The sequence below is a fragment of the Colias eurytheme genome, chromosome 9, assembly GCF_061535395.1.
Source record: "Colias eurytheme isolate Ceu_HAF_F1 chromosome 9, ilColEury1 Martin Lab GWU primary, whole genome shotgun sequence".
Taxonomy (NCBI): Eukaryota; Metazoa; Arthropoda; class Insecta; order Lepidoptera; family Pieridae; genus Colias; species Colias eurytheme.
In genome coordinates this window covers 1,486,693-1,506,062 of record NC_142988.1, presented here as the reverse complement: position 1 = coordinate 1,506,062, position 19,370 = coordinate 1,486,693, and the positions used below count along the sequence as shown (strand labels likewise).

General features: G+C 35.7%; 1 protein-coding gene across 1 annotated transcript; it reads left to right on the top strand.

Moving 5' to 3' along the window:
- Positions 1-1,666: 1,666 nt before the first annotated feature.
- Positions 1,667-17,920, top strand: LOC149905585 (leucine-rich repeat flightless-interacting protein 2). Its single transcript, XM_090105457.1, has 8 exons — positions 1,667-2,550; positions 9,181-9,307; positions 12,892-13,007; positions 13,220-13,366; positions 13,685-13,952; positions 14,428-14,568; positions 14,998-15,185; positions 17,169-17,920. Exons 1-8 carry the CDS (start codon positions 2,206-2,208, stop codon positions 17,277-17,279), a joined length of 1,443 nt encoding a protein of 480 aa, XP_089961583.1. The 5' UTR covers positions 1,667-2,205; the 3' UTR covers positions 17,280-17,920.
- The last annotated feature ends 1,450 nt before the right edge of the window (positions 17,921-19,370 follow it).

The window sequence follows — 19,370 nt, the reverse complement described above, 5'->3', positions numbered from 1 at the left end:
ATGAATCAGCCTTAACGGTGGCTACACAATGTGTGCTTTGCTTGATGTGTTTTGTGCAAATGTGCAGGCCTATTTGAATGACTTTTGTTTCGAGTAAAGGTCAATTCAGGATGGAAAAGGCTTCAGGGATCTTCGGGATCTTAGTAGAGCTTGAAGGAGGAGATAACATGCAACCTAGTGTATTTGTGATTCAGTTGCAAATCTAAGAAGAGTAAATTGGACTTGATTTTGCTTAGTTTCAGTTAAATGTTTTACTTACGGAGGCTTACGTAATAAATTAAAAATTTGTTATGGCTGATATTTGGTCGGAAAGAAATGCTAGTTTGATCCAATTTAACTTTAAATTCTTGGGTAATGTTTTACTCATATCTCACTATTCGAAGAAAACGGACTTACGAAACCTCAAGTGACCCAACTAAGATGCTCAAGCAAACTTTATACTTTATAGTACTTATGCCTTTGGTTAAACATTGACCTTTGTGTAGACTTGGTTCGTAGGACCTCGTCTAGACGGCGATTAGGAAATGACGTCATTTGCACATGTATGAGAATTAATTGTTTAAACTTTAATACCAACAAATTCGGAAATTCTCGAAATAGACATGTTTTAATACAAATGCAAGCTGTCTATATTAATATTAAATCTGGTAAGATTTGTGGAGGATTGTTTGTAATGGATTTACTAAAATTTATCGTACCGTACAATAGTCAATTTTCTAATTCACTTACATTAGAGTTACTTTCGTCGACACAGGTTATTTGATTTTGTTTTTACTGCCGGTGCAACTCAGGCGCAGCCAAGTTGAGCGACTACAATATTTTAGTTTCTAGCTAACTACGGTATTTTATTAGAATCAAATGCTGTATTTCTATTCATCAGTAGGTACATTGGCTATACGAAAATGCAACAAATACCGGTTGACATCATCAATCTTTAATACAACTAGATGTTTCCGCCTGGTTTCATTATAATGCATATTTCTGGTACAAAATAGGTCATACCATTAATTGGTTCGTAGGAAACGAATATTTGTATAACGTTAAAAGAAGTTTTAACTATGTATAATGTACTTACAAGAAAAACATTATATAGAAGTCTAGAAGACGTTCTCCATATACGAATGAAAAGGTTGAGTTTGACTTCATGAAATTATTTTCTTTCCTATTGCAAATGTTGTACTTTTTCACTACAATATAAATAAACCTATGACATTGTGTGAATAGTCTTTTTATGTGTTTGTTACTATTTGTCGTGATAACTTATCAATTGGTTATCTCACAAGATAGTTCTAAGAGGCCATCTTCAGTTGCGATGATAGTAATTTTTATTTCGTCGATGATCTAATACATTATTTTTTAGATTTTCGAGGCTTAAATAATAACATAGTTTTAATCATTCCAGTATTTTTACTCTACATTTTTTTTTCTTTTCAATAACGTTATATTTGTTCTATTGAATATTAATGATATTTATGAAGGCACAATATAATAATAACGGCTAACAACAAAATAATTAACTAACGAGCTTAAAATTATAATTCGGTTCAATTCGCAAAACGGTAACCTGATGATAATTGGATACACCCCTCGTGTCCTCTAAAGTCTAAACTCTAAACCTTCCACAATAATACTTTGCGACGGTTTGATTACGAAAGTGATAGTCGCGGTTTAGCGATGGAGCGCACCAGTCCTGCGGCGACAGCGGGGTCGTAGCACGTGTGTACGCGCCTTTAAAATAATAAAAAAAATAACGCCCTTGAAATCAACGTTACGTATAGTTTATTAATTGGTGGTTAAAGATACCGGATTTGTAGAACAGTTTAATAAAAAACTATAGACGTGGAAGAGAATAAAATAATTTAAAAAAAAGTTTGTTGATAAATAATAAAACTGCATAAACAAAAGAGTTCAATTGTGATATCTGGGTAACGGCTTATCGTTTTAAACGAACAATGGAAACATATCGAGAGCTGATACAAGAATAAAGTGGATTTTTGATTAGATAACGAAATAAACTAGTGTATTATCGTGTCCAATACGAAGTGCATCAAGAAAATCGCGCACAAATTGCGTTCATCCTTTCTATTCAAGTGGCTCATATGGGACTGCAACGTGATTGTTGATTTTAGCTGGGAATGTGAAAACAAAGTGCCAAGATTTGTTTATTTTCTTCGAATAATAGACAATAAGTGACTCAATCGCAGTATGGGCAACAGAACCGAAATGGCTACACCTGAAAACACTGATGATGAGAGTGGAGATGCGTTCACAGACGCTGATTTTGGCGATTCCGAAGATGAATTCGTTGAAAGGAAAGATGAAACAGAGTCTTCTAGTATACCTGTCAACGAAACAATCAACACAACTCTAAATAGTGAAAATGACTGTAACGAAAACATTATTAACGGTTTGAATGGTGTAAGTAGTGTGGAAAATTGTGAGACGAATGGTAATGTGCAAAATGGTGATGTGGAAACAGTTGATGGCCGTAAAGATTCGGACGTCGATGATAACCCAATAATTGGTATCCTTGGAGACCAACACAATCATGTACGTATTTTTCTTATAAGGAATTCTGACCCCTAAGCCGTCTATTGCATGCCTTATTAACATTTTTATGTGCAATAAATGTTGTCATTGAGATGACCATACACGTCTTTATTTTGGAATGTACGATTAGTCACCGAAAATAAACCTTTCCTCGAATATTAATTAGTGCGGTCCTGCTATCGAGTGTTGTCAATGCAAATTATCCACGGCATTATCTTATCGTTTTTCATCACGTATGACGTTACTAAAGGCCACTGTAGTAAAATTGTCTCGGGCGATTGTTTGCGTTACTCATGAGCAGGTATGGTCGCTTTACGTAAGACCATTTAAAATATAGCAAAGTGAACTTTAGTTATCGAGGTTAGGAGCATTATTCGTAGCTCAGTAATGCAAATGTCACGGTGTCAGTGCTAAGTTTGAATACGTGACAAATACAGGTGCGATGGGGAGGAGATATTTAGAGTGCCGAACTGTTGGGTATCTTTTGCGTCTATTTGCATAATAGCCGGCGTGATCTATTGTTTATTCTATGAGTGCCATAGAACCTTACGTGCGTGGTGACATCAGCGGCTTCGAGTGGGCTTGACCTGTGAATAAGTCGCGAAAAATTTAATATCAATATCATAAATCGATGTGAATGACTGTTTAAAAGTGTATTTTAAATTTGTCTTTTCATTAAATATTTATGTATAGGTCATTGAGTTGTGACCGTGAAGGTGGTATTTCGATAGGACGAAAACAGTAGTCACGGTGGTCATGTTAGAATAGAATAAATTTTATCGTACTTAAAATTAGTACCTGTTCAACACATGAGATTTGTGTATAACTTTTATATTATAAAAGCTAAAGTCGGTGACCAAATGTTAGTTGGTTGTTGCCAGTGCACATGTGGGGTCTGCTGAAACACTTGTGTTGGTTTATAATTACATGCGACCTTGGTGGTACCATTTGATATGTCGTCCGTGGAGAGTTTCGTTCGGTTAGCTGCTGAACTCGTATTATTGTATGTGAGTATGTTTTATAATATAATAATAAAGTCCATACTATCATACCGTTACTAATACAAACTACAAAGGTAGATCTGGGAATGAATGGCAAATTAGCTGTAGGTACTAGTAAATATTGCACTGACGTTTGACCAAGAGTGTCGAACGTCCGCGTCGGTAAGCCAATTATCATGTGACTTGAGACTAATTAAATAGGTTAAGTGCGTATACACTTGAGCGCAAAAGGTTCCGTACTTGACTGATGGAATGAACCTTAAGAATTTTGCGCAATTATTGCAACTTTATTGTTTAATGTTGCATTTCTATTTTATTTAGATGCGGATAATGTTGGCAATGTTTACCTTGCTAATATGACTGACAGAGGAGTATATTTATTCGGATGTATCAACAAAATCATCAAGCATTACGATTAATTAATTAAACGATGTTTTGTAGCAAATAACCGGACGTGTACTTGAAATAGTGCGATTACAATTTATCAGCGTGAGTAATTCTGTACATAATGACATAATATTGTCATGACTTATATGAATAAAGTATTTAATTCCACGTTCCACCTCATCTATATCATTATGTAATTATTTGTGGTTATAACTTGTTTATAAGGAACGTGACAACGTCTTTGTTTATACTTTAGGATCGTCAATATGGTCGAAGAATAGAGTTTTTCCAGACAACAAAATTTTCTGCAATTTCACCCTGTAGTATAAATGCCCATACCACCTAAGTACAAGAGATTTTGTCAGAAGATACCTTCTTTTGCGTAATTTAAAATAACAAAAGCATAAGTTGTAAAAGAGATAAGTGAATTAATAGAGTTCGTGAGTGGTTTTCAGCTTATATAAAAACTTAATACATTATAATTAACTCCATTTTGAATTTTGATGTCTTCAAATTAAATAACGTTTTTTATAAAGGATTTAAAATCACAGAAAGAAAATAATTTAAATGATAAGTTATGTATAGAGTCCTGCGGCGGCGTTATTTATTGAAAGCAAACACATTTGAATAATCTGACCAGAAGGCAGAAGTAGGGCAATATCTTCGTGTTATAAATATTTACACATTTCTAACATTCCTACGTATACAGTATTGATATTCATATGTAATTTCTTATTTGGAAACTATTGATAGATTCCGTGCAGCTGTAATTCTTATTTATTGTGGGTCAATTTTTTTGCACGCCTCATAAGCGAAGCGTTGAGGTGGGTACTACTGTCACTTCGCGCAAAACATCTGATTTTTCAAACTTAATTTCAAAATCATTAGAAATTAATTCCTTATTGAATAAAATATGTTCATCATCATCAGCCTATTACTTTACCACTGCTGGGACACGGGCCTCCCGTAAAGGATCAAGCCGATCAACCACGCTGGCCAAGTGCGGATTGGCAAAAGTCACATGTAGTCGAACTTTTGATTCTTCGAAATGTCGGTTTGCAAGTTTGCTTTCAAGCAGTACTGATGTTATAAACATGCGCAGATAAATTGAAAAATCAATTTATTTCCTGCGCGATCGCCTGCTCTCGAACAACCGACTTATCCATTTAAAGTTCTCATCGCTGAGCTACCACTGCATTTAAAATATGATGATGGTGCGGTTATCTGGGCAGTTATTTTAGTACAGGTTTTAATATATGTAAAAGTTAATTTTGTACGTGTAGATGATAAGTAACGTATGGTTTTGACGGACCAATGCACCAAACGACCAGAGGATGTTGGTTCTAAACCTTCACGAATGTTACAATGTTTGTGATAAGCGTCGTTTACAAGTTTTACCTTTAATTTTAATTTTAAATACCTGGTTATTTATATTTTATATATGAAGTACCGCTTTTTAAAATAATAACTCATTTACCTACTTAATAAATAAGCTATGGGTATTATGTTTACCAATTCTAGAGTTTTAGTATAAAATTTCTAAGATTGTTCACGAATTTATGCTCAATATACCTATATAAAATATAAACAGTAGTATAGTATTCGGGAACGAGTTTCGTTAAAATTAACATTTATATAAACTTACGTGCTAATTACTATGTAGGTATGTGTTAAATTTCTAATTGTATGGATTAGCGTTTTTACACCGCTTTATATAGGTATAATCTATTCTTATAAATTATTCATTCATGTATAATATGTTCTTCGACAGCTGGCTTTGACTCCAATATATATGATATTAATTCTACCGTTAAAGAAAATGTTTTGACATAAACGCAATAGTTGCGATACTAACTTTTAAATTTATTGGTGTAATAAATCGAGCCCGAGATTATCTAAGTCTTTGCTTTTATTTAATTTCCATTTATTAATTGACTTTTACGGTTAGCAATAGAACGACGAGTTTGTAAATATGGATTTCAGGTTTTAGATTTAGTCTGTCGAATGGTAAAAACAACATCTGTTTTACTGTATCTATTCTCACGATATCATTTTCCAAAACAGACTAAAATTTATACGCAGTTTTCTCGAATTGAATTTATTGGTTTGCTTAGACATAACCTAAGTCTGGTTAATGGAGAGATGTGATTTTTTTATAATCAAATCTATAATATATACAAATTTCCAATCTTCGAGAAAGGTAGGGACAATTAAACATCACGCTCACATTAACGCTTATGAGAGCTAAAAGAAGATCAAAAGTAAGAAATTACGTTAGGTCACAATGATGCCCAAATGTTGCCCAATGAACGGTATCGCCAGATGTGACTTGTTTTTGTTTTAAAAACGTTCTTCCTATCTGTAAAGGATTACGAAATGTATATGTAACTGTCTACTACCATTTCGGAAACCTCATTACCCGCGTCATGTATGGTAGTGGTCTCTACTCGCATAAGGATCAACCACCTTATTAAATAGACGACTAACGGGTCCTAAGTGTTCGTAGAAAGAAGTGACGCAGAGCGGATTAGTTTTTTGAAGTGACGTAATAAGGTTTTGTTGGCTTCTTGCAGCTTAATCAATTGTCTGGTTACTAAATGCCGTGCCATAGTCATAAAGAGAGGTGGAACCTCTTAAGGGGTACAAAGTTTTATTACTACAGCTTAAGAAGCATTGTTTGAAGATGGTCGTTGTTTAAAACATAGCAGGTCGTCCTAAATTTAAAATTACAGTAGCAACCCGGAATCGTAGCAAAAGATTTTCCTTAAAAACTACAGGATGAGATTTCAAGTTCATGGAACCACTGATAGTTTATATATACGTAGGTTTCAATTTTCATATAACTTAAAATTCAAAAGTTTGAGATTTATTTGAATTAAGTATCCAACCGTTACAGATATACCTCTCCAAAGGAATGAAAGAGAGTTTATCAGAGAAATGTATTAGGTCCTTCGTGCATAGTTTCATGTATACAGTTGACTAGTCTCCACGGTGTCTGGCCGCGGTCACCTTATTAACTCAGGAATGCATTATCTATATCTATACATATAATAAATCTGTAGAAGGGTCAATTCTGTACATTGAAAATATTGAAAAAATAAATAGCAGGGGGTGTTACTGGATCGATACCAAACCCAAATATGTGATTAAAAAAATTTTTGTCTGTCTGTCTGTCTGTCTGTCTGTCTGTATGTGAAGACATCACGTGAAAACTAACGGTTCGATTTCGATGAAACTTGGTATAATTATACCTTATTATCCTGGGCGTAAAATAGGATACTTTTTATCCTGAAAAAATACGAAGAAAAAAAATAATCTTAATTTTTCAGTTTTATCCATAGACGTTGTTCTGTAGAACAGCGAACACACGTTGGGTATTATTATAGGCCTAGCCGTATTTGAGTCCAATAGATATTTATAAGATGTTATTGTCAGAGTTACTCAAAATGGAGAAATGAACCATCCACGCGAAGACCGACATCCGCGCGGACGGAGTCGCGGGCGGAAGCTAGTTTATTATATGTTCTTTGCTCAGGAGGTTGTTATTAAATTTCACAAGTAACTTTGTAGCAAATTGTATTCTATTATTTTCTACCGTTGTTATAACATCGATTTGGAAATGCACACAACTTCAAAGGCTTCTTAAAATTTGTCTGAAGTAAATTCAGAGTCGTCCATAGGGTTGGAATTTTAAAATGCATTTGTGTTATCACGTCAGGTTATTGTTCCAAAACACGAGATAACATTTTACAACTTGTTTTCGTTGTAAATTCTTGCCTCTTCGCTTCTTGATTGATTTATAGTTAGTTGATTGACATTTGTCACGCGATGTACTTGCTTTTTATTGAGAAGTGTTTTATTGTTTTTTTTTTGTATCATTTAACTCTTAATTAAAAAAAAAAAAAAAACACTGCTTTCATCAATTCTTACAATTTGTTTCTTTTATCAAACAATTCGTTTACAATTAACAACCAGAGATTGAATAGTACTATATTCTGATTTCTGTCCTATACCTTCGTCATAGTTAGTAAAGATAACTGTATTCTAGTTATGATAAAAAGCCATTACTGGTTACGTGACCTGAAAATTTATTACAGTATTTTTCACAAACACACCCAAATAATGAAGTGTCGCTAAATACAAGAGCGTCTAGACTGGGTGGCTCCATTTCTATGGTGGCTCCCCTCTTTGTTATTAATCAATGGGTCGCGAACGCCCACCTAACTGCGTACCTGCAATGTTATGGAGTTTAGCAGTTAATAATAATAATAGCTAACAAGGACATGTTCAGATTTTAAACACACAAAATTAATTGACAGAAAGCTTGCAGAAAAAGGTATTGGTGCGATAAAGACGTAAATGTTTCCCTTATTCCCTGTTTCAAATGTTCCTTTACTTTACAGTAGTTTTATCAATAGTTTGATTTTCATATAGTTACTGTTAGGTCATGTTAACATTTTACCGTAAACAACATGAATGGTTTAACATTATGTGAAATCTTATCATCTTAAAAATATATTGGCCACAAAGAAGGCAGTTATTAGAGATGATCGATCTCGTATAATGAAGTTTCTTTAATGAAATAACCTTTGCTTTGAATTTGTTGGTTCCAAAGATAAATATATGATCAGAAATTATATTAAGAAATCTCAATCTCATAAGGTAGCTGCTGCATTATAACCGCACTGTTGCATATCGTGAAGCAATAGCGTTGTGCTAGCCTCCTTTCGAGAAAATATTACGTACACAAGAAGCTATTTTAGGTATTAATAAAAATAAAACTATGTGACCAGTTCTACCAAATATTTTAAAGTTCAAGTATTAGAGCGACCTTATGAGTCATCATGAATATTTTTATGATAATTCATCTGTGTTTGAAAACGAATACAGTATTGTTATTATGTTAGTGATGTTTTTATAACTCTTTATTAAGTCTCATTCTTCACATTCCATCATTTATCTGAGTTTGATTTGATCAGATCAAATCGACAGCATCATAAATGCAACTGAAATAAAAATTTAGTAATTGACTTTTGCTTTCGATTATTTTGAGCGTCAAATAGCTCGGGTATAATGAAAAACAGCTTAATTCTTTACAAAACAATGTATTTTATAAACTGCAACGTTTACATTTCGCTCGCTCGAATCGGGCAATTACCTGACTCTGGTATTGCCATATTCTTTAAAATATAGCATTTTATAAATCGTATACCAGTGCATTAAGGTTTTCTATTTTTTCCAGGCGGAGCAGCGGCTAGCTGCGCGGCGTGCTGCCCGGGCTGAGGCGCGCGAGATCCGCATGCGTGAACTCGAACGGCAGCAGAGGGAACAGGAGGACCATGCCGACAAGGCTTACGATATGTATGCAGGTGGGTTGAAAGCGTTTATATGTGAGAGAGTCATTGTTGATGATGATAAATATGTTGTCTTTGGGGATGATGAAGAGTTTTAACTTGATGCTAATAATAAGGTTAATATATTGGACTTATGGAACTTCATTTTTATTGAAGCTCGTGCTGAATGTTGTACCAAAGCTATAATTATTGTCATTTGTTAGTAAGAACCATGTTACGTTGAGATATCTTCGATATCGAAGATCTAGTAGAGTATTATGCTTGAACTATAAGAATGTTTGGACTTAGAATGAGATATTAAGAGAGAAAAAGCTTTTAGGCCAGTAGAAATCGACACTAAAAAACCCTAAATTCGCAAAGCACGATGTAGATTTGAATTTTTGGTATGTTGTTTGGATCAGTTAGGGTGATGTAAATCCCAATTTGCAACTTCGAAAAAGTTGTGCTCGCTGCGCACCACGTGCTAAACTGCGAAAATTTTGGACTTTTTTCACTTTTTGCTCTAAAAGTCATAAACTATGCGTTTCCGACAAGTATGATTCAGTACATAAATTAAGGTTATTAAATTTGCAACAATTTAAGCCTAACCGCAGCTCTCTAAACCTTATAACGACTAAACTGTGGCCATTCGAAGATGGTTCATTTTTCCGGAAATATTGAAATTTTTAGTTTTGCTCCCGTTTGAACCAAAATATTGGCAAAAACCGCTCGTTCTATGAGAAAGTCGTATAATAAAGTTGTAGTGCATTTAATTTTCTTTCATTAGAGCATAGAACAAAGTCTGTGAGACAAATAGTTCACTCACAATATCTGAAAAACAAAAAGAAGGTAGAAATAGATTTTTAAAGAATTGAAACTGAGGGCATATAAAATCATAAAAAGGATAATACTTTTTCATTTGCAGGATAGGTAATTAACAAAATTACAAAGATAATTAAATTTGCAACAATTTAAGCCTAACCGCAGCTCTCTAAACCTTATAACAACTAAGCTGTGGCCTTTCAAAGATAGTCAGTTTTTCCCGAAATTTTCAAATTTTTAGTTTTGCTCCCGTTTGAACCAAAATATTGCCAAAACCGCTCGTTCTATGAGAAGGTCATAAAATAAAGTTGTAGAAAATTTAATTTTGTTAATTACCTATCCTGCAAATGAAAAAGTATTATCCTTTTTATGATTTTATATGCCCTCAGTTTCAATTCTTTAAAAATCTATTTCTACCTTCTTTTTGTTTTTCAGATATTGTGAGTGAACTATTTGTTTCACAGACTTTGTTCTATGCTCTAATGAAAGAAAATTAAATGCACTACAACTTTATTATACGACTTTCTCATAGAACGAGCGGTTTTTGCCAATATTTTGGTTCAAACGGGAGCAAAACTAAAAATTTGAAATTTTCGGGAAAAACTGACTATCTTTGAAAAGCCACAGCTTAGTTGTTATAAGGTTTAGAGAGCTGCGGTTTGGCTTAAATTGTTGCAAATTTAATTAGCTTTGTAATTTTGTTAATTACCTATACTGCAAATGAAAAAGTATTATCCTTTTTATGATTTTATATGCCCTCAGTTTCAATTCTTTAAAAATCTATTTCTACCTTCTTTTTGTTTTTCAGATATTGTGAGTGAACTTTGTCTCACAGACTTTGTTCTATGCTCTAATGAAAGAAAATTAAATGCACTACAACTTTATTATATGACCTTCTCATAGAACGAGCGGTTTTTGCCAATATTTTGCTTCAAACGGGAGCAAAACTAAAAATTTCAATATTTCGGGAAAAATGAACCATCTTCGAATGGCCACAGTTTAGTCGCTATAAGATTTAGAGAGCTTTAATTAGACTTAAATTGTTGCAAATTTAATAACCTTAATTTATGTACCGAATGATACTTGTCGGAAACGCATAGTTTATGACTTTTAGAGCAAAAAGTGAAAAAAGTCCAAAATTTTCGCAGTTTATTATTTGCGTATAATCTTTTTTCCTACTTTCCCAAATTTTGTAATTTTGTTAATTACCTATCCTGCAAATGAAAAAGTATTATTCTTTTTATGATTTTATATGCTCTCAGTTTCAATTCTTTAAAAATCTATTTCTACCTTCTTTTTGTTTTTCAGATATTGTGTGTGAAATATTTGTCTCACAGACTTTGTTCTATGCTCTTATGAAAGAAAATTAAATGCACTACAACTTTATTATACGAACTTCTCATAGAACGAGCGGATTTTGCCAATATTTTGCTTCAAACGGGAGCAAAACTAAAAATTTCAATATTTCGGGAAAAATGAACCATCTTCGAATGGCCACAGTTTAGTCGTTATAAGGTTTAGAGAGCTGCGGTTAGGCTTAAATTGTTGCAAATTTAATAACCTTAATTTATGTACTGAATCATACTTGTCGGAAACGCATAGTTTATGACTTTTAGAGCAAAAAGTGAAAAAAGTCCAAAATTTTCGCAGTTTATCACGTGGTGCGCAGCGAGCACAACTTTTTCGAAGTTGCAAATTGGGATTTACATCACCCTAACTGATCCAAACAACATACCAAAAATTCAAATCTACATCGTGCTTTGCGAATTTAATGTTAATTTCTACTGGCCTATTTGATATGGAAATGAATCTGTATTAAAATTTCGATAAAACTTTTATCAATTTCTACGTATGAAAAGACAAGTTTTGAATTCACAACGTCGAAATTAGCACGTCTTATTATGTTATGCTTATTTAACGTGAAATAGCAATTTAAAATTATTATATACTTGTGAATAATTTTGCTTGTCGGTTGCTAAATAACTAATTAAATTCATAATGAGTTTTATATTGCATAGATAACATTATAGAAACTCGTTTCTGAACATTTGGTGTTTGATGCAAATTGCTGAATGTCGTCGCGCGAAATGAGGAAATTTGTAATCATTGTGTCAAAATTTATGATTAATTATGCGAAGTTTGTTTACTTTTGTTGCAATTTATAGATTTACAGCTTTGCATTGCAAAACTGGTTTGCACAAAATTATTCGCGAATTTATTATTACAGCGATCGTTTTCAATTTGAGATACATTGGCAATATTATTTATTTTCTGAACTGGAAGTGTTATTGCATGTTTTGCAATGATTTCTGGGAATGTTGATTCAATCGTATAATTTGAATTGAATTCAAAATATAAACACTTTGATAATGCAATACAAAGCAGAGTACTTTTAAATAACACTCTTAAATGGATACCGATTATGTTGGATATTGAATTTAACAATTATTCAGGTACAATTGGCATATTTACCGTTTTATTGAGTATTTATCCATATTTCTTACAATACGTAAGGGATCTGAAGCCAGCAATATCTCCTTTCATTCCTATTTACATTGCGTAATTTAATATGGGTAACATGTTATCCAGTTGTTGGCTTGTTTACCTTCTATACATGCATAAAAACAATTCCTAAGCGTGGTTATAAAATTTGTAAATCGATTTTTATCTTTATAATAATGATCAGTTAATTGTCATTGAAAGACAATAATAAGAACAATAGATCTTATAGATCTAAGATTCCGCTGAATCATAAAAAAAAATCGTAAATAAATGTAAAGATTTTCAACTTATTTCAGAGACTGTGGGTCGTCGTGGTGGAACCAGGTTAGCTGCGTTAAGCCCGGGCGGTCTGCACTCGCCCAGACGGAGTTCAGAGGATTCTGATGAAGTGCTCAGTATTAAGGATTTGAGGGTAAATATATTTTGCCTACATTCTTTAAAAGATTCTTTGCTGCTCGATTTAATTCCACTATTGGGAAACATATTTGCCGTAAAGGTTATTTAGGCTGATTTGTTGCTTCACCAATCGAAATACTTGTCGTTTTGATTTAGTAAGGTTTAACTTTCTTTCACGTGTGTCATTTCCACAAACATTGCATAATGTTATCTATTTGATAATTTCAGCACGAATTAAAAGAAGTAGAAGAGAAGTTCCGCAAAGCGATGATATTGAATGCCCAGTTGGACAACGACAAGGCGGCGCTCGGCTACCAGTTGGAGCTGCTCAAGGATAGGATAGAGGAATTACAGGAAGAATACGCTCAACTACAGGTGACGAATTGTATTTTGTATTATGAATAAGCGAATTTGTAAAAGTGGTCTAAGTGTGCAACCTTGTGGAACACCATAGCTGTACAAGTAGTGTGTTCTTTTTCTTGGTTTTAAATTTTAATAAAGTAGAATAATATGTTTTCTTGGAATGCATTGACAATTATTATTTTCACGGATTATTTTGAACTAAAACAATTTTTTTGACGTGTTAAATTTTGTACCTACTAATTTAACTGATTACACTTTTTTTATGTTTGATTTTAATTTTTTGCACCTGATATGAAGCGAATTCATCACGTATATGTTATAATTCCTCAGCGTGAACACAAAGAGAAGTGCTCCTCACACGAGCGGCTGAAGCGCGAGCACGCGGCACTCGAACGCGAACTGGGCGCGGCGCGTGACGCGGTGCGGGCACGTGACGCGGCCGCTAATGACGCGGGCTACGCGTTTGTGGACGCGGGGGACACTGCGGCGCCGAGTGGGGGGAGTGGGGGGAGCGGGGTGGGAGGGGGGATGCCGGCGCTGGCGCTCGTGTCGCACCAGTCGCAGGCGCTGCTGGAGGACGGAGGGGAGGGGACGCTCGGTGAGTGGTGAAATGTAGAAAGGCTCTAATGTAAAATGTTTTTGAAAACCAATGTCATTATATTCCGAAAACCGTGCTGTAATCGTAGCAAAGTTTTGTAATTATTTTTGCATGATCTACAATAACGTTTAATCTGGCTTAAAGCTAAGCCTATAAAATAAATCATTCACAAACAAAATTAAAAACATTGGTCTCAAATAAGACCCTTGATAACTGAACTCCCGTTGATATCGAATTATCTCTAGAAATATACTTGCCAGTTTTAACCATTTAAGCTCCATTGTTGATATAGGATGCACACCGTTATAATAAAAACACATGGATATCCATATCACAGAATTTTCTGAGAAAATTTTCGTGGTCCAGTAAATCAAACGCCTTGCTGAAATATGTCGATTTCTAAAAAAAATAAAAGTGAGTAAATACTTATGTTTTTTGTCAAATCTTAACTAATGAATTTTATTTGTTATTCCAGACGTCCGGTTGCAGAATCTGGTGAATTCGAAGCAAGCACTAGAATCAGAAGTGCGTAAACTCAAATTACAACTGAACGAGGAACGAGCGGCTCGACAGAATGGAGTCGCATCACATCACGACCAGGACTATGAGAATGAAGGTAAAGATTTGTTAATTATCAGATATTTGTATGTTCGAAAGTAATGTTGCTTTATTTGCATTTTTTGTTGTTGTCTATTGTGTGTCACATTGTCTCGTCATTGTGTTTTCGAATAATTTTTCTCCCTTTTCTTTCTTTTCTAACATGTAGCGTTTAATTTTAGTTGAGTTCTATGTTGTCGTCTATTTTGGTAGCACTTTGTCTCGTTGAATTTTATTTCATTTTTTTTTTCGTGCCCAACTAAGTGTTTTCCTCTTTTTTCTTTCTTTTTAACATGTAGTGTTTAGTTATAGTTGAATTCGTTGTTTTTTTACTATTTCGGTGGGAATTCCTCCCGTCTCGTTCAATGTTTTTCTCTTTTATACGCATTTTCGAATGGGTTTTTCTTTCTTTTATGTCTATTCTAACGTGTATGTATGTGTGTCGCAGTGGAGACGCTGCGCAAGTGCGTGTCGGAGGCGAAGGGTCGCGCGGCGCGGGCGGAGGCTGAGGCGGCGCTGGCGGCGGGCGGCGTGGCGCGGCTCGAGGCGCAGCTGCAGCGGCTCCGAGCAGCGCACGACGCGCAGGACGAGCGCGAGCAGGAGCTCAAGCAGGAGCGGCGCCGGCTGCAGCGCGAGGTGAGCGGGGGGAGGGGGGGAGGTGCGGGCGGCGTGGCGCGGCTCGAGGCGCAGCTGCAGCGGCTCCGAGCAGCGCACGACGCGCAGGACGAGCGCGAGCAGGAGCTCAAGCAGGAGCGGCGCCGGCTGCAGCGCGAGGTGAGCGGGGGGAGGGGGGGAGGTGCGGGCGGCGTGGCGCGGCTCGAGGCGCAGCTGCAGCGGCTCCGAGCAGCGCACGACGCGCAGGACGAGCGCGAGCAGGAGCTCAAGCAGGAGCGGCGCCGGCTGCAGCGCGAGGTGAGCGGGGGGAGGGGGGGAGGTGCGGGCGGCGTGGCGCGGCTCGAGGCGCAGCTGCAGCGGCTCCGAGCAGCGCACGACGCGCAGGACGAGCGCGAGCAGGAGCTCAAGCAGGAGCGGCGCCGGCTGCAGCGCGAGGTGAGCGGGGGGAGGGGGGGAGGTGCGGGCGGCGTGGCGCGGCTCGAGGCGCAGCTGCAGCGGCTCCGAGCAGCGCACGACGCGCAGGACGAGCGCGAGCAGGAGCTCAAGCAGGAGCGGCGCCGGCTGCAGCGCGAGGTGAGCGGGGGGAGGGGGGGAGGTGCGGGCGGCGTGGCGCGGCTCGAGGCGCAGCTGCAGCGGCTCCGAGCAGCGCACGACGCGCAGGACGAGCGCGAGCAGGAGCTCAAGCAGGAGCGGCGCCGGCTGCAGCGCGAGGTGAGCGGGGGGGGGGCGTGTGACGTGTGGGGGGGTGCGGGGGGGAAGGTGTGATGTGTGGGGGGGGTGCGGGGGGAAGCGGGAGGTGCACTAGAAACGTGCGTGTGAGGAGGGCTGCAGGGGAGGGGCAGGTGCACTAGTAACGTGCGTGTGAGCAGGAGGGCTGCGGGGGGGAGGGGACGTGTGGGGGGTGCGGGGAAGGTACACTAGTAACTTGGGTGTGAGGAGGAAGTTCGTGGGGGGAAGTAGACGAGCAACACGTCTACGAGGAAAAATCTACGTTGCATAAGTATCGAGGTTACGTGTGAAATAGCTATGAAAGGGGTGCGCTAGCAGCGTGGAGATGACAAAGAAGCGCGTGGATGGAATAATTGTATTTGGTGAAAATGCGTGGTGCGTATTAGTTGTATTACGATACTGTATTAGTTGCCAGATTGCAGTGCTGAATACCGGATATCAGCCACTCATTTGAGATACATGGTAAGTTCAGAAAAAGCAGACATAAATAACGAAGTACTCTCGACAATAGACAACGAGGCAGTGCGGAAAGGTGTGAAACATCAGTCTTATAAATGATCAACGTCGTCGTATAATTTTACGAGTTTATGTGTTTTAATTGTTGCCGCAACAAAATATACTGGGCATTTTTACACAACAACTATCGTATTACTTTAAATATTTATATAATTTCATTAATTTTTCAGGAAGTGGTTGATTTCTGGGCTGTTATCAATAACGGTGATAGTTAACGGTATTATTTCAAACCTAGTGTGACCCTCGATGTGTTAAACATAGACATCCACTTAACGTGCCGATTTTACACGCATGGCAATAACGTTCAATATTACTGATTTTGTTAATAATTCTCTTAGAAAATAATTTTTGTACATATTTACTTTAAAAATGTATACTCATAAAACTGGTAACATTTCCGCCCGGTGAATAATTTTAGCTATTAAGTATACGTCCTATTTTAAAACCTAACTATGTAATATAGAAAATTTTCCCATATACCGCTTAAACAAATGTATAAGCAGTTAACACGCAAAAAGCTGTGGATAAGCTTAACACTAAAATTGTAAAATACCCTAAATTTATAGAAAATTTTAAAGTACCCTCATAACTAGTAATAATTAATTACGCCGGTACTCTTAAAATGATTAATTGACAATTTTATATTTATTTTGCAGTTTTCCACACTAGATCTATATTATAGCCTTTCAAACTGTATAGTACCCTCAATCGATACAAATTTAAAAGTACCCTCACTAATTGTAATTTTGCCGATTCCAGGCTAGGGAAGCTCTAAATCGCGTGGAAGAATTGGAGACAGAGAACAGTCACCTCACGAAGCGGCTCGACAAACTGAAGAACGCAAAGTCAGCGCTACTTAAAGAACTGTGACAGTAAATATAGGGTTGCCATAGACATTTTAAAAATGTACATACACATTTTAAAATGTTTACATTTAAAAGCTAGTAACACGGCGTGAAGGCGGTTTGACCCACCAATATTTGTTGTCACACTACTTTAAAAAAATATTCTGTCTTGTATTTTTGTTATCGCACTAATATGAAAATCTGTGTGCAGTATGGATAATTTTGTCGTCACACTACTTTTGAAAAATTATACAATTTCTATGCCTTTAGTATGGATACAAGAAACACGTTTTTGTGTCTGTGGTAAAAAATATAAATGAATATGAAAAAAACAAATCAAAATCAAAAAATGTGGACAATTGAATTTTGATGTATGGTTATGTCAAAATTCTACGGTTCGTTTTAATGTATTTCAATGGGATATAAAAGTTATGGGATATTATCCTGTTATATCCCAAGAAATCAATCTTATAAGTACTGTATTTGGATAGAATTTATCCCGGATAATAATTTATGAATTATTTGGGATAACAAAGTAACAGCGCCTTCGTGAATTTGTAATGTGTATGGTATCTGCTATTTGTTATTTTTATGGAATTGATGTTTTTATATGTATACAGTATAAGGCCTATAGTCCAAAACGAAGCTTATACAATATATTCATAAAGTGTATTTGTATTGCAAAAGATTAAGAAAATATACATGGTTTAATGTTATTGATATGAAATGTATGGATTCGACTTTTGGAACTTTGCGCCTATTTACGGCACTATTTGACACATGAGCGTCGAACTCAATCTATAGTCTGTGGTATAGCAAAGTGAAGGAGTCTAAATTTTTTGAAAAAATTATTAAAATGAAGAGATAAAATAGAAATAGTTTAAAAATGATGGAAAAAGCTATGTTCCTTACCATAAAAATAACATTTGCATAAAATAAATATCGAGCGGATGTTGGACGTAAAAATTTAATTCACATTTTATCAAAACTATGCATTTTATATTCTGAGTACGTGATCCAGCTGTGTTTTCTTACGTGTATCATTTACTTGTGTTTTTAATCGAAACTAAAATTAACTAGTCGTGATTCATAGCATACGATTCTTTTACACTTTTTTTGTAGAAAACAATGATATCGTTAATATCGATACAGATAAAATAGAATAAATAGTAAATGCTGTTGTATTCCGTTATTAATACATTACGACGTCGTTTAAAGGAGTCATAATAAACTTAGAAACACTTGCTTATCATAGCAGTATATTTAGAAATTTTGAAGAAAATATTAATTAATGTTGCCAGTGTGAAACATTTCTTTATCTGTGCAATTTCTGTATAATTTGTTAAATATAATGTTTTAAAGTGTACTGTATATCGAACGTGCGTGTATATTTTATTTGTAAATAAGTTTTTTCGCTACGTTTCAATATTACATTATTTGATTTTTTATGAATTTTTTATTAGAATCCAACAGCTCAGATGTGACTTTGTAGAAAGTAGAAAATAGATAAATAAATACACAAGAAAATCCATAGAAAAAACGTAATTAATTCTAGCTAGTTATTTTATAGTAAAATAATGTCTACCTTCTAACATGGAATATTTTTCAGCGGTACTTAGTCAAATAGAGCCTTTCAAAATCGAATAATGTAATACATATTAAAAAAGCGAGATAGCCATATTCTTCAAAGTGTCAGACAGAGATAGTTGTAGATATGTGAAATTAACGGACTGTGTACTGTAATGCAGGGCCTAGACGATCATGATGCATGACATGTAAATTTGTCAAACTTTCGTCATTTACATGGATGCACTTGAATATGATTGACATATGAACATATAAACGTTTTTGTACGATCAAATGCATGTCATGCAACAAGATTGTGTAGGTCCTCCATTACACTTAGTTTTAAATGTATTGTAAATTTGACCGTTGTGAATGATTTTGTATTATAATTCAATTTGTATAATCTAATAATAATTGTTTTAAATACACTTGATTATTTATTTGTTACGAATATAAATATTTTTTGTAGGTTAGATAATTTTTATGTTTTATCAGCTTGCCCATTTTTCGCTTTCGACTAATTTCGTAACTTGCCAATAAATGGATCGCT

Excerpts from the sequence above, each read along its gene's own strand:
- LOC149905585 (XM_090105457.1), top strand. The coding sequence starts at position 2,206 with ATGGGCAACAGAACCGAAATGGCTACACCTGAAAACACTGATGATGAG. Across the intron at positions 13,953-14,427 it reads CGGAGGGGAGGGGACGCTCG|ACGTCCGGTTGCAGAATCTG; the intron begins GTGAGTGGTGAA and ends TTGTTATTCCAG. Across the intron at positions 14,569-14,997 it reads CCAGGACTATGAGAATGAAG|TGGAGACGCTGCGCAAGTGC; the intron begins GTAAAGATTTGT and ends TGTGTGTCGCAG.